A 15,243-nucleotide genomic window follows, 5' to 3' on the forward strand; every position below is an offset into this window, starting at 1 on the left:
GGCGTGATGCGGTATATCTGACAAGAAAGGAGTGAGGAGGAGAAGAGGTAGAGAGAGTGAGTGAGAGAGAGAGACTCCAACACCCCTGCAGGAGGACCCATGGCTCAGCACTCGACCTAACACCACCGCAGCGAATGAGTGAAGTGGATCTGAACCTTCGTAACCTCCTGGCCTCCGTGGACCCCGCCGCCAGAGCGAAGCAACCCCAGCCCCAGAGGTAGGAAGGGAGGGGAAGGGAAGGAAGGGAGGGATGGGGAAGAAGGGAAAGGAAGAGGAGGGGGAGAAGGAAAGAATTGTTGGAGATAAGGGAGGGAGAGGAAAGGGAAGCTGAATGAAAGGAAAGAAAAGAAGAAGGGAAAGGAAAGAATTGTTGGAGATAAGGGAGGGAGAGGAAAGGGAAGGGAAAGGAAGGTGAATACATGGAAAGAAAAGAAAAAAAGGGAAGGGAAGGGAAAGTAGAAAGAGGAGGGGAAGGCAAGAGTTGATGGAGATAAAGGATTGAAAGGAGAGGAAAGGGAAGAAAAGTAAATGGAAAAGAATGAAGAAAAGAAAGATGATTATACGAATGGAATGGGAGGATGAGGAATGATAAAGAAAGTAGAAGAATGGAAGAGTGGAGAAAGAGAAAGAGAGAAGGAAGGAGAATGAGGGAAGAGATGAGATTGAAAGAAGAATAGGAAGAAAGAACGAAATAAAGAATGGGAGAAGGAGCAAAACAAGGATGATAATTAACTGCCTTATATTACAGTATCCCATAAATCATTACTTAAGACTTGAACTGAACCATTGAAGACGTGTGGTGTGAAAGGCAGACTAAAGGAAACATAAATAAATAAAGCAAATAATGAATAATAAGGATAAAACAATTTGAATACATGAGAGAGAGAGAGAGAGAACGAAAACGAGAGAATGGGAAAACATGAGGAAGAAGAAGAGATAGGAGAGACAGAGACAGAGATAGGGAGGGCAAGGGAAAGGGGGCTATAGGGAGAGAGAGGGAGATGGGGAGAAGGAAAAGGGAGCTAATGGAGGGAGAGGGAGGGAGAGACAGAGAGGGAGGGAAGAGAGAGCAATAAGTAGTCTAGATTACTTTTAATGTGCCGTATCCTGCGTGTTCTCGGCCTGTGTCGCCCGTGGGTCATTATGCTGTTGAAACAATCATGGGGAAGAGGGGGAGGGGGGGAGGCTTGGGGAAGAAGGGGGAGAGGAGGAGGAAAGGGTAGAATGAGGGTATATCAAAAGAGAAGGAGGAGGAGGAAAGGGTAGGAGGAGAATGAGGAGGAAAGGGGGAGGGGAAAATGGTCTATCATGTGGAAGGGTGGGAAGGGTAGGAGGAGGGAAGGGGAAGGGTAGAGAGGGGAGAACAAGGAGGAGGAGGGGGGAAGAGAGGAAGGGGAGGGAGTAGATAGGTGGGTAGGGTTAATGTATGGCGTATAGAAGGCTTAGGAATATGTGTGTGTGTGTGTGTGTGTAATAATAATAATAATAATAATAAACGGTTTATTTCATGAAGTACCAGGCAGCCCTAGAGCTGAAAATATACATCAATGGAAGATGAAATGAAATGAATGAGACAAATGAACAAAGTAGTATGATTGAAAATAAAAAGGAAAATAGAAATAACAATAATAGCAATAATCATAGTAAAGATAATAATAATAATCACGATAATAATAATGATAATAATAAATGTGTGTGTGTGTGTGTGTGTTGAGGAACGAAAAAAAAAAAAAAGATAAAAAACAATGAAAACACAAGAAAGGAATCACCATTAAGAGTTCCAGAAAGAGTTACAAGCACATTTTCTTTTCTCAGCACATGGCACATCATAAGGGATCTAAACCCTTTCTCAAGCACATAATAGGGGATCTAAACCCTTTCTCAAGCACATAATAGGGGATCTTAACCCTTTCTCAAGCACATAATAGGGGATCTTAACCCTTTCTCAAGCACATAATAGGGGATCTTAACCCTTTCTCAAGCACATAATAGGGGATCTAAACCCTTTCTCAAGCACATAATAGGGGATCTTAACCCTTTCTCAAGCACTTAATAGGGGATTTAAACCTTCTTAGTAAGCACATAGATGAATGAATGAGGCATGAGGCTGGAAGAGGGAGTGAGGATGTTGGGAAAAAAATATATATATGAAAATGTGAGTAAAATAGTTATCCACATATCATATTAGCTGGGGACAAAATATAGTGAAGGAATGATGAGAATGAGTGTTATGATGTTGAATGTCTCGTGGGAAACTCAATAAAAGGTGAAGGGAAAGGAATGAAGCTCACATACAGTCTTAAACACATATTAGTAAGCACATATAGTCTGGGGATATTAAATATAGTTAAGGAATGACTGTGGTGTGAGGGTAGCAACCAGTTCCTCCCGAAACTGACCTATCTTTCGGCCACCTCTTTGGATTCTTTTTAGGAGCAGTGAGTAGCGGGCTTTTTTTTTATTAATGTTTGCTTTTTGTGTGCCCTTGAACTGTCTCCTTTGCTGTAAAAAAAAAAAAAAAAAAAAAATATTGTCACCATCAATAATACAAAGCCTCTAATATGGGTGTTCTTTTAGCCCATAGACATAGTGCCGGTTGCTACTCTCCTCATTCCACTTATTAAACCATATGTTAATTAGTCTTAGCGAGTGGCCTAACTGCTCCTTCCACTCACACAAGTTTAATGATATAGCTTAATGATAGTTTATAGTTATAGTTTTAATGACAACGCCCAGCTGATGCAACACCCGGCCCGCCAGTGTTGTGTTTGTGTTCCTAAAAAGTCGGACACACTGACGCTTCTAAACTAAATCCGTTCCCAAAAGTGAAAGAAGGAAGTCACACTTGCCACGAGACTTAATGAATGGCTGTGTTGATTTTCTGTATATCATTTTTTAAGGCAGACTGTTATATTTGCTTTTTTTCATTATTGTTTCCTTTTTTTTGCCTTTGAACTGTTTCCTCTACTGTAAAAAAAAAATGTCAACACTTAAAACTACATCCCGAAAATGGAGTTATAAAAGCCAAACCAGTCGGATTTTGATGCTAATTCAACGTTAAATAGTCCGTTGAGTGAGTCACGCGCTGGCGGTGGAGTGCATCAGCCGGGTCCATAGTTACCACATTAGTGCCCACTCCCTAGTCTTAATGTGACAGTCCTGCTCCCCGGCGGGCGTGTGGGTGTGCCCCGCGCCCCGCCTGCCGGTAAAGCTTAGCAGAGCCTTGAGTCACCCTCACGCAGCGCCCTGACTCCTAAAGCTGTCTGTCACTCTTGTGCCTATGTTAAGGGTAATCTTAATCCTCATGCTAATTGATGCACCTTCCTCTTTGCAGTCGGCCTTAAGAGCCACATAACGAGGTTCACTAGAAACCAGAATTTTGTATATTAAATAGGTAAATGTCCTGTTTTGTGTTCTGCATGCCGTAGTGTTGGGCCTGCTGTGCTGCCTCAGCCCTGCATGCCCTAATGCCCGCTTCCCTGACCATAAATGATCCAATACTCCTCTCAGCAGGCTTGTGTGATATAGTAGCTTGACAGGGTGTGTGTGTGTGCTTGTGTGTGTGGCTTTGTGAGACATGAGATACTGAAATAGAGGCGCGGCAGCACAGCGGGAGCGACAGTAATGCAGTTCTCCCTTTGCAGAGAGAGAGGAATGGTAATGCCAGGCCAGAGTGGGAGGTCCTTTGACATTATCCGGCAAATTGTCGGAAATGTTGTCAATATCTTCAATAAGCGGGCGTCGCCCTGCACGGCGCCCTGCGACGGCATGGTGCTTAAGATGCACTACCAGTGGACCTTTTGGGTCCTGCTGGGCGGCTTCTCCGCCATCTGGTACTCCTGGTACCACCGGGATGTGATCACGTGCGCCTCGCACTTTAACGCCGAGACGCAGGTCAGGCTAGACTACATCAACATCTGTCTGTCGTACCCGTTCGTGGAGGGCGTGGGCGATGAGCTGGGGGAGGGGGAGGGCGGCCCCCGCCGCTACCTGCTCTTCTACCGCTGGATCCACTGGGCCCTGCTGCTGCTGGCCGGCTTCTACTACATCCCCCGCAAGATCTCCAAGACCTCGGAGAACTCCAAGGTGAAGAAGCTCATCGAGGACCTGGCCGTCAACGCTCACCGCTACGACGGCCTGGAGCGCGAGCTGGTGGACCGCACGGCCAAGTACATCGCCTTCAACCTCAAGACCCACAACGGCCTCTACTACAAGTACGTCACCTGCAACTTGGTGGCCCTGCTGGTGGACATCTTCAGCTTCCAGTTCCTGGACTTCCTGTTCCAGGGGCGGTTCATCCGCTACGGCTTCCAGGCCTACCCTTTCAACCGCGACCCCCAGCAGTTCACCGACTACATGTCCGAGATGTTCCCGCCCTTCGCCAACTGTGAGCTGCACAACGAGGTCCAGCTGACCAACAAGCGTATCGAGCGCCTGGGCTGCCACCTGACCGTGATGGAGCTGTACGAGAAGGTGTTCCTGGTGCTGTGGCTGTGGCTCATCGTCATGACGGCCATGACGGTGGGCTACCTCATCTTCCTGGCCCTCATGTGGGTGCCCTGGGCGCGCCTCATGATGCTGAGGATCGCCAAGCCCCTCAGCGCCAAGGACACCATCCGCAACACCATCTGCAGCATCGTCAGCACCTGCAAGATCGGAGACGTGTACCTCCTGTACCGCCTCAAGCAGCACTTCAGCCACGCTCGCTACTATGAGCTGCTGACGCGCCTCTCCGACCCTGACTTCCTGCGGACAATGCTGGACAGTGTGGCCATCGACCACCACAAGGGCGCCCCAGACCTGCGCCAACGCAAGAACAACCCCAAACCCCCAGGCAAGTTCCAGGATGTCCTGTTTAACACGCCGGGCGAGGGCGGCTACTTGCCCAACTCCAGCATCCTAGTTGAATAAGTGGCTGGCGGGGCGGGGCGGCGGCTGGCCGCCAGGTGCAAGTTTGGAGTCATGTGTCAAGTACTTATGAGGAGTGGAGAGTACAAACTTGCAGGCCACCGAGCCAGCCGGACGGCAGCTCGGGGCGGGACGGGACTGTTCACTGCGCTGCTTGCTGGGGCCAAGTGTGGCATGCCTGGGTGTGGCTGTGGGGGGATGTGTGTGTGTGTGTGAGAGTGAGAGGCTGCTCTGGCAGGACTGATGTGTGTGTGTGTGTGTGGGAGAGGCTGCATACTACTGTACTTAAGGTTATTTTTATGCATTTTTTACTCTGCCAGTTTATTTGCATTTTTGTCTTGGCATTTTATCGTAGCTGTTGCATTTAACAAAGACTGTAATTGAGCTGTTGTTGTTACTGTTTGGGAGAGTCGCCAAGGAATGCTCTGCTTCAGTCTGTTTGTAATAAAACAACAAAGCCAGAGACTTCTTTCATTTCCTTCCTCTTAAGCATGTCCTGCGCTTGATTCACCCAGTATGTACGAGGCATGGTTGTGGGCACTGATCTGGTACACTTTGGACATTACTAAACGTTCTGTTTCAGGCGGCGGCCGGGCCAGACAGGAGCCTAATGTGATGAATTCGTTTTTCAGGAACTGAAAGATGGCTATCATAGGCCACGGCGGCACCGACATTATCCGCCAGTTGGTGGGCAATGTCGTCAATATCTTCAAGAAGAAGCGTGCGCCTTGCACCTCCCCCTGCGACGGACTTGTCCTCAAGATGCATTATCAGTGGACCTTCTGGCTATTGCTTGCCGGGTTCTCCGCAGTCTGGTATTCCTGGTACCATCGCGACGTGATCACTTGCGTGTCGCACTTCAATGCAGAGACCCAGGTCAGGCTGGACTACATCAACATCTGCCTCTCCTACCCCTACGTGGAGGAGGGCAGCACGGACCGCAGGTTCCTGCTCTTCTACAGATGGATCCACTGGACCCTCCTGGTGCTAGCCGGCATTTACTACATCCCCCGAAAGATCTCCAAGAACTCAGAAAACCCCAAAGTGAAGAAGCTCATCGAGGACCTGGCCGTCAACTCCCACCGCTACGACCAGATCGAGAAGGAGCTGGTGGACCGGGCGGCGCGCTTCATCGCCTACAACCTCAAGACCCACAACGGCCTCTACTACAAGTTTGTGGTCTGCAACATTGTGGCTCTCGTGGTTGACATCATGAGCTTCCAGTTCCTGGACTTTGTGTTCCAGGGCCGCTTCATGCACTACGGCTGGATGTCCTTCCCATACTCCCGGGACCCCGTCAATTTCTCAGACTACATGTCCAGGACTTTCCCGCCCTTCGCCAAGTGCGAGCTGGGCGTAGTGAACAAGCTGGTCGGCCAGAGGACTGAGAAATTCGGCTGTCACCTGACGGTGATGGAGCTGTACGAGAAAGTGTTCCTGGGGGTGTGGGTGTGGCTCATCCTGCTGACCACCATCACCTGCGCATACCTCATCTTCCTGGGCTTCATGTGGCTGCCGTACTTCCGCCTCATGATGCTGAGGGTGGCCAAGCCCCTCAATGCCAAAGACACCGTCAGCAACACCATCGTCTCCGTCGTCAACTGCTGCAAGATCGGCGACGTCTACCTGCTGTACCGCCTCAAGCAGCACCTCAGCCACGCGCGGTTTTACGAGCTGCTGACGCGCCTCTCAGACCCCGAGCTGATCAAGACCATGCTGGAAGACCCGGCGGACAGGGCCGTCCACTCCCGGAACCAGGAGAACTTGCGCAACAGGAAGCCGAACATCAACATGGGCGGCCCCAAGGGGAAGTTCAACAACCCCAACGATCTCTTCATCTCGCAGGACTACGGCCGGCCGAACACGAGCATCCTGGTGGAGTGACGCGGCCACCGGTCTCGCGTTCGGCTCACACACGTACTTAGAGGCGCCGGGGGAGGGAGCTTAGCCCGCCGCGCTTCGGTGTTTTGTCCCCTTTTTTTATTTATTTGTTAACGGCGCTAGATGTGTAAGCTCAGAGGTCTCTTATAGGGGGGTGGAGGCTATCGCTTCTGCTGCCTCTCTTTTCCCTTGTAGCGCGTAAGGTTCATTAGTGATACACAAACTGTTGACTGTGGTATTTTTTAAAGAACTGTTCTGTCCCCTGAGTGTTAGCGACTGTTGAGTGAGCGTGGGAGAGCTCGCGGATGACTCGTGTAATAACTGTGTAATAACCGTCCACACATGTTGTTTCCTGTTCATATTCTAATGTAAAAAAGTAGTATTTATAAGCGGCGCGACAGGGCGACACGGTGCCTGGGCGTCCATGCTTGCCGCAACACGTGACACTCGGCGCACAGCTGTGTTCGACGTGTTCGGCTTGCGACGCCTCGGTGCTGTGTGGTGGCCTTGGCGTAGCGTGGTGCTGTGACATGTCCAGAGTCAAGGGCCTTGCCGCTACACTCTGCGCGCATCCTATCGCCCAGTTACGCCAAGACCAGTGAAGTGTTGCAGCGTTGCGTCTGGTTCACATTGCAGTGCTGAGTGTTGCGTTGTGTTCCTGGTGCGACGCTGGGCTTGTGTTGTTGTCGGTCTCTAGCCACATGCATGGTGGATGGGCTTGGAAGAGAATGCGATCTGTGAATCAGTAATGTTGCAGTGTGTGTGTTTGTATGTTTGTGTATGTTTGTGTACGTGTGTGTGTGTGTGTGTCTCCTTTTAGCAATACTCGGCCAGGCAGTGAAAGAAGCATGTAACCTTTTTTTACTCTACGCTTTCTACCATTCCGTGCATTTGGCCTTTTAACGAAAATTTTTACTGCTTGTCATTTTTTAGTTAACTTAAAAATTCCTTTTATTATGAATTAAGCTGAACTGTTTTTTTAGCAATGTCTTTTTATATGATATGCCAGTATGAGTGACTCTTTTTGCTATCAATGCCATAATGAATGACAATCATGGTCATTTTTTGTACCATTTTGACAATAAACTTTTACATTTATTTATTATGCATCAACACCCACAACCATTGCCTCCATACATGCTGAGTGAGGGCAGGACTTGATGGGGGGGTGGGGGGGAGAACTGGAAATATATTGGCATGATAATCAGTTGGTTTGATAACTCTACATGTGTTGACGTAGGATGAAGGTGAAGTTGAAATACATTGGTGTAGTAAGTTTATATATATATATCTGTTGAACTTGAAGTAGAGGAGAAGTTAACCTGGTAGCAACAGGGATCGTGTTTCTTAACCCGGTAGCAGCGGGGACCATGTTTCTTAATGGTCCCTCCAAGCGAGAAAAATGGGAAAAAATCATCACTCACACAAACCATTTCATAATATATAAACGCATTTGTGATCAGTTTATGCATCATCTATTTTGGGGGGTTTATATCATGGCAAAAATCTGGCCCGTCACTGGTACACGGTAAAGCCACAAATTTGCCCCGTCGCTGCTACTGGGTTAAATACATTGGTGTAGTAAGTTTATATATATCTGTTGAAGTAGAGTGGAAGTTAAATTGTAAATACTTTGGTCTGATGAGTTTATAGTATATGTGTTGAAGGAGAAAGCTGTCCTGGAAATTCACAGGTAATAGGTCTATATATATGTGTTAATTAGGCGAGTTACTTATCGACAATTCTTAAATCTATTGCTACTATGTCCATACCCCCAGAAAAAGGGATAGCCAGTATATCAAACTAAGGAGCATTAATATAAAGAACGGTAGAGAATTATAAGTGTATTTTTCTGTAATAATAGTAATAGTTTTTCTGCGTACAAGGTCAACACAGGATTTGGTCACATTCATCTTTGACACATTTTGGCCCAGTCTCAAACATTAGTATTGGATTAACTTGTCTATGCTTCTTTTGACATTTTCTACTGTTTTGATTTCCTTCCTGCCTTCAAGAATACATAGGAATATTCCGACGTTTATGAATTTTCTGGTACTTATGATTTCTTTCTTTTCTCTTTTTCCACTCTTCCTTCCTTTCTTCCTTCTACTGTTCTGATTTCCTTCCTGCTTTCAATACATAGGAGGAATATTTTGACGTTTATGAATTTTCTGGTACATATGATTTCTTTCTTTCTCTTTTTCCACTCTTCCTTCCTTCCACTGTCTTCATTTCCTTCCTGCTTTCAGTACATGGGAGGAATATTATGACGTTTATGAATTTTCTGGTTACAGTTTCCCGCCCTTATGATTTCTTTCCCTTATACTTTTCCTTCCTGGCCCCAAGCATTCACACTACAGGCTCGAGTTTCTGGCTTTTATTACTTTTTCGTCACAGTTTCCAGCCTTTTATGATTTCTTTCCCTCATACATTTCCTTTCTACTCTCAAGAATTCACACACATGCTTGATTTTCTCCCTTTATTATTTTTCTTCTTTACAATTCCCTTACAAATTCACACTACTGGATTCTCTTTCACTGGTGGAAAACTGGAACTCGAACTCACTTTCCCTTCCCCTGAAACTCCGTCCTCCGAGTGAGTATAGACGACGAAACCAAACAAACACAACCCTATCATAAGTGACCCAACAACCACCTGGAGCCAGCAAGCAAGCATACACATAGTCAAAAATAGAGTCTTGGAACATCAACTGGAACCTTTATACATCGGGAGGAGGATTAGATTATGCCATAGACCAGACGGGGATCAATAGGGACGTGAACTGGAGTGGGAGTAGGAGTTTGGGGGAGGATAGGAGGACGAGGGAGGCACTGGGTAGGTCGGCTGTGTTGCGGATGACGGGGGAGCCGGGGATGGGTAGTAGGATGAGGATGAGGAGGATGAGGCATGTGGTGATGGGTAATGGCCCTGCGGAGGTATGGTCTGTGGCGCGGGCGGAGTGGGGTAGTGGGTGGCGGTCGAGGGGGGGTGGCTATACGATGGTGGATGTGGGGTGGAGTAGTGCGAGGGAGGGGGCTGTGAGGTGTAGTGTGGGGGTGGCGGCGGCGTGGGCTGCGAGGAAACAGGCGCAGCTGGTGTATAGTGCCGCTGCTGTGGTGGAGGAGGCTGGTAACTCGGAGGTGGCGCCTGCGGGGGTGGTGCCTGCGGAGGTGGTGGGCCTTGGGTACTGGACGCAGGGTACTGGTAGGGGTAGCGCTGCTGTGGCGTGGCCGGCGACGGGGCTTGAGAGGCGCCCTGTGAGGCATAGGAACCAGGGTAGTTTGAATACTGGTAAGAGTACTGATAGGACTGGGCAGGGACGGGGGCCTCAGGTTTCACAGGGGACGACTTCACCTCCTCCTTCTTCATCTTCTTGGCGGGTGGAGGGCCGATGGGGGTCTGTGGGGGGGTGGTAGGGCGTCTTGGAAGAGCGGCTTTTGCGGCGGCTGATACGTCGGAGGAGCTGCCGCCGGATTCCGAGCGGTTTGGCGAGTACAAGTCAAGCACCTGGTGGCAGATGTCTGGAACAGGTAAAGGGAGGTGTGAGGTGCTTCATTATTATTGTACCGAATTCAACCGACTTTTGTTCAACGGTGTGAATTCGGTTGTCCTCTGCCGCCCCCACACCGGTTGAATGCGCCAGATCCAGTCCTAAAGGTTACTCTCTCAATGAATAAAGTCTCCCACAAGTGATTAGAGAGAAAATGGAGGTCCTATAAGTTACTCTCAATGAAAACATACCCAAGAATCTTAAGTCTCCCCCAAGTGATCACAGAGAATGGAAGTCCTAAAGGTTACTCTCTCAATGAATAAACTCCCCCAAGTGATCACTGTGAAAACGGAGGTCCTTTTGGTTACTCAATGACTACACACCCAAGAATACAAAGTCCCCCCTAAAGTGATCACAGAAAATGGAAGTCCTTTAGGTTACTCTCTCAACGGCGCTTGGTAACACTGGCGCCCACTTACCCTCCAGCAGTTCCATGGAGATGCCTTCCACGTACATGTCCCACCAGCGCTGATGCTTGGCCTGCCGCCCGGCCCAGTCCGTCACCTCAAACTTGCTCAGCTTCCCCGCCAGATACATGAGAGCGATGGCGATGATCTCCGGCTCCCACTGAAGACACAGCGTGGTGCACAGACTGAAATGACGACACAGGCACGTTATCTTTCAGCATCTCTACAGGAAAGGAAAAGTAATGGGTGTTCTGATCTCTTCTTGAACGATATATGCACGTTTTGAGACTGCAATGAATGAGACAGAGGCATGAACACACACGCACGGTATCCTCACACCCACCTACCTGTCATTCACGAAGGTCCAGGCCATTTGTACCATGTTGGGCAGCTTCTTCTTGTCACCTGGAAACGAGAAAAACGTCACAAACTCGGCCTGTCTTCGGCAGTGAAAAAAAAATTAAAGAACTATTCACAACAAAGGCCCTGGATTGCAATAGTGAAAAGATAAATAAATAGTAAATAAAATGAAAAGTAGAGGAAGAGGATCAGTTAAAGGAAGTAAGTGGAAATTCTAGAGGCTATTCGTGAAGATAAAAAAAAATAAATAAATAAATAAATAAATAAATAAACCCCCCAAACGAAAACATTACGCACTTGATATGTCCTCGGCAGTTGAATATAAAACAACAAAAGAAATATTCCCAACAATATCAACGAGGATAAACATATACAACAGAAAAAGAGAGAAAAAATACGAGTGACAGACATGACCTCATACCTCCCCCACACACCTGTCGATCACCCTCTATACACACATGGGCCTTTTTTTAGCGGGCCTTTTTTAACCTTTTTTTGTTGCCCTTGAGTTGTTTCCTTAGCTGTAAAATAAATAAATAAATAAATAAATAAATCCGTCATTACCTACATTTTAACACTTCTATCCACAATCCATTCCATTCACTCATCAACCATCCCCTTCTCTTTTTCCTTTATTTATCTTTAATCCAGTAGCTGCGACAAGCCTCCATTACGGCTAAACTGCCTTCGTCTAATGAGCATAATCACATCATAAATATGCAACTCTACTGGAAAAATATTATTAGAGGCTGCATAAAACTGAGATGATTATGATGATATACGTTTTAACTCCTTTTGGTATGGTAAGTTTAAGTTAAGGGCCGGTAATTCGCATACAAAGGACGCATGTCTACTCATATTCCGCAGCTAGAGAGTTAATTTCTAAGACTCACTGCAAGAAGAAATACCTAAACCGATATGGTGAAGCGTCGAGATCGGTATATGTTGTTTTAGTTGGGAGCGAAGGGACCTCACCTACACGCCTGCCGACCGCTCTCTCCCGCAACCTAAAGAACGAAGGGACTCGCTCACTCACCTTTGAGGCACTTGGCGTACTTGAGCAGGTAGGTGTACGGGTGTTCCACAATGAAGTCAAATTTGATGGTCTGCAGCAGGATCCTCTCGAGAGTCATGACCTGCGAGGAGGAGGAGGAAGAGGATCACGGTAAATGAATAAAGAATAATGGATAATAAATGAAGAGAATGATACATAAGAAAGGAGAATAGAAAAGGAGGAAAAGGATGCAAGGATGAAGACCACAATGAAGAGAGAAACAGTAAATAATAAATGAGAACAATAATGAATGATAAAAAAAATAAAATAAAAAAAGCAATGCCAGAAAGAGGAAGAGAGCAAATAAAGAATAAGAGGAAACAACAGAAAAAGCTTAACAGAAGAACCAAAACTAATAAAAAAACTAAATCTACTTGCTACAGAGGACATATTGTAGTTCATCTCCTCCTCCTCCTCCCTCTCTCACCTCCTCCCTCGGGTCGGTGCCAAACTCTGCCCAGGTGACCTCGTCCATGAGGCTCTTGGCAGTCTTCATGATGTCCTTACACTTCTTGGGCGTCTCCTCAACCTTGCCCGCCAGGAAGAGGCAGCAGCACGCCGTCACCTGCAACAATTTTTCTTGAACTCAAGGCTTGAAAAATAGGGATATAATAAAGAGCGAGTGTCAATTTTTTTTTTTTGGCAAAGGAGAGAAATTGAGTTTTGAGCTACTGTATTATTCTTTTTTTTTTTTTTCAAGGGAAGAAGAATATAGAAAAAAGAAGCCCCAATTTTTTTTTTTGGCAAAGGAGAGAAATTGAGTTTTGAGCTACTGTATTATTATTATTTTTTTTTTTCAAGGGAAGAAGAATATAGAAAAAAGAAGCCCATGTCAATTTTTTTTCCGGCAAAGGAGAGAAATTGAGTTTTTGTGCTTCTGTAAAAAAAACATTCGGTGGAGACAGCTCAAGGGAAGAAGAATATAGAAAAACGTCAATTTATTTTTCGGCAAATAGAGAAATTGAGTTTTTGAGCTACCGTATTTATTTATTTATTTTTTTTTTTTTTTAGTGGAGATAGCTCAAGGGCATAGAAAAAAGAAAAGAAAAAAAGATACAGTAAAGAAAATCGCTTGATATGACCAAACTCTTATGGGTGCTGAAATGTTTAAAAACAAGCCGCTAAGGACCCCTCCACCATCTCACTCAACCACACGAACCACGGACCCCCTCCTCCCACCCATCTTAATCAACCAGGAGCAGAGAGTAGCAGGCTTTTTTTTCTCTACACTCTTTTTGTTTCCCTTGAGCCGTCTCCTTTGGTAGGAAAAAAAAAAAAAAAAAAAATAACATACGAACACTCACATGTCTGGGGAAGGACTGGAAGGCGTGCACCATGTAGAAGCGGTGGAAGTAGACGACGCCGGTGGCCATGGTCTCGTAGCGCAGGCCCATCTTGTTGCCGACCTGCAGGATGAAGCGCGCCCCCTCCCGCCGGTACTGAACCTCCTGCTCCACACTCATGCCCTTCGCGATGCTGGGCGTGTGCCGCAGCTGACGTTTCTCGTAGTACCACCCGGACCGCTGCAGGAGGGAGGGGAAGGGATGAGGAAGGTGTAGGAATAAGAATAAGGAGTTTGAACGGTGTTAGGGAGCATTAGAGATAGGACAGTGATGTTAATGGTGAGTAAAGGGCATTAGGGAGTAAGAATAAAGTAAAACCATTCACCTTTACCTTATAGATTACAGTGTAGGCCAGTTGGCCTCTTGCAGTCTCCCTATGTTCTTAAGTTCTTCTTAATAGGCTTTCTGTTGCCTGCATTTTCTATAATTAATAAAGGTAAAAATGTACCAGGAGTAGGCATATTATTTTCAAGACAGATTATGTTTTCATGGGCAATATATATTAACTACTTTTTTTTGGACAGCTTTTTTCTGCGCAAACCAGTAAAAACCCTACTTTTAGGGGGGCACATATATCAGGAATGCTACAGTTCCCCGTAGCACACTCCATCCCGCTCTGCCGTTCACACCCGTTTTCTATGCAAGCGAGCGAGTGAGGTGTGTCTCTCAATAGTCACAAATTATTTTTAAACTAAACCAACCCCGACTTGTAACCTAACAGCTAACATGGGGGGGAGGCTTCGCCCCCTCTCGACCCCCCCGACACTTTGAACATATTTTCTAAACCATTTCTGATGCTCAACAGATTAATTTGAATGCAGAGATGTATAAACAATATAGAATATATGTCCCTTGTTTTTCACAGACTAGGCCTACTCCTACATATTAACCTTAATAAATTACATTTACTTATGATACCTTAAGATTTATAACAAGTTAGGAGTGGAAATTACTTTGTTTACTTCTTATAATTACTGATAAGAATTAATAGAGGATGAAGATAATTAATAGATCAGACGTCAGTACGAATCTTTGGCTGCTTATTCTCCCGTTATAAGGTGTGGTACAATTATATTCAAGTGAGCTAAAATAAATTAGGATATAAATACAGCAACAAACTCTGCCAGGTTCCCGGCGTACCAGACACATGGCAAGTTTTCCTCTCTTCCCGGCCCTCCCTGACCCTCCACCTTCACCTGGCCCCACCCCCTGTGACCCCTGACCCGGCTGACCCTTGACCCGGCCCACCTTGGTCATGGCGGCGGCGTGCTGATGCGGTAATTGTGTCACTCTTGTTTGTTGACGTCCCGCGAGGCCCTCCCAGGATCCTGCCCAGAGACCGCGGGCACAAAGTTTATTATCACTATTATATATTATTTTCAATGCTTTTTTACCTCATTTTATAAGCCGTATAGATACATAAGCAATATGGTCTTTGGGGAGTTAAGTTCTGAAGGTCAAAAAGAGGAAATAGAGCAGGAAACGCTGATTTTTTTAAATTTATTACAACCAAATAACCATCTCAATTTACCTTATTTCCCCCGCTTTCTTCATCTACGTAAAATCATGGTTATCTTGTATATTAAACCATGTAATTATCTATTTGCCTTCCTGTTTATCATTTTAATAGTCCTCGTGGGAAGGGTTGGTAGCACTGGCGGCCATACAACACGTCCTGCCCGGTGTCCTGCTCGTCACCGCCTGTCCCTCCGTCCATTGTATTAGTTCATTGTGTTATTC

At 46.3% G+C, this 15,243-nt stretch overlaps 2 protein-coding genes across 17 annotated transcripts in view; one reads left to right on the forward strand and one right to left on the reverse strand.

Annotated features, from left to right (window-relative positions):
- Nucleotides 1–7,887, forward strand: part of LOC126985274 (innexin inx2-like) — a 46,020-nt gene extending 38,133 nt beyond the window's left edge. For 10 of the 15 annotated variants that reach the window (XM_050839918.1, XM_050839908.1, XM_050839912.1 and 7 more), the window contains exons 2-3: nucleotides 2–217; nucleotides 3,645–5,371. In XM_050839918.1, the coding sequence (XP_050695875.1) occupies nucleotides 135–217; nucleotides 3,645–4,911 (1,350 nt within the window). In that variant the 5' untranslated portion in view covers nucleotides 2–134 and the 3' untranslated portion in view covers nucleotides 4,912–5,371. Of the gene's footprint in view, nucleotide 1; nucleotides 218–3,334; nucleotides 3,395–3,644; nucleotides 5,372–5,540 lie in introns of those variants that run through there. The other 5 variants (XM_050839919.1, XM_050839920.1, XM_050839922.1 and 2 more) reach the window with 5 other exon arrangements.
- Nucleotides 7,888–8,620: 733 nt separating this feature from the next.
- LOC126985273 (cyclin-K-like) lies at nucleotides 8,621–14,871 on the reverse strand. Of its 2 annotated transcripts, XM_050839907.1 has the most exons (8): nucleotides 14,752–14,848; nucleotides 13,835–13,924; nucleotides 13,465–13,683; nucleotides 12,588–12,725; nucleotides 12,143–12,242; nucleotides 11,094–11,151; nucleotides 10,759–10,931; nucleotides 8,621–10,310 (listed from the first exon to the last, which is right to left on the reverse strand). In XM_050839907.1, exons 3-8 carry the CDS (start codon nucleotides 13,621–13,623, stop codon nucleotides 9,556–9,558), a joined length of 1,383 nt encoding a protein of 460 aa, XP_050695864.1. In that variant the 5' UTR covers nucleotides 13,624–13,683; nucleotides 13,835–13,924; nucleotides 14,752–14,848; the 3' UTR covers nucleotides 8,621–9,555. The 2 variants fall into 2 exon arrangements, with proteins under 2 accessions (XP_050695864.1, XP_050695863.1); XM_050839906.1 differs by lacking the exon at nucleotides 13,835–13,924 and having other exon boundaries at nucleotides 14,752–14,871.
- Nucleotides 14,872–15,243: the final 372 nt, after the last annotated feature.

Source organism: Eriocheir sinensis, chromosome 59, assembly GCF_024679095.1.
Source record: "Eriocheir sinensis breed Jianghai 21 chromosome 59, ASM2467909v1, whole genome shotgun sequence".
Lineage (NCBI taxonomy): Eukaryota > Metazoa > Arthropoda > Malacostraca > Decapoda > Varunidae > Eriocheir > Eriocheir sinensis.

Coding starts and splice junctions, on each gene's coding strand:
- LOC126985273 (XM_050839906.1), bottom strand. Junction 12,243..12,587: donor GCACCGACCCGAGGGAGGAG/GTGAGAGAGGGA, acceptor TCCTCCTCGCAG/GTCATGACTCTCGAGAGGAT. Junction 10,311..10,758: donor CTCCATGGAACTGCTGGAGG/GTAAGTGGGCGC, acceptor TACCTGTTCCAG/ACATCTGCCACCAGGTGCTT.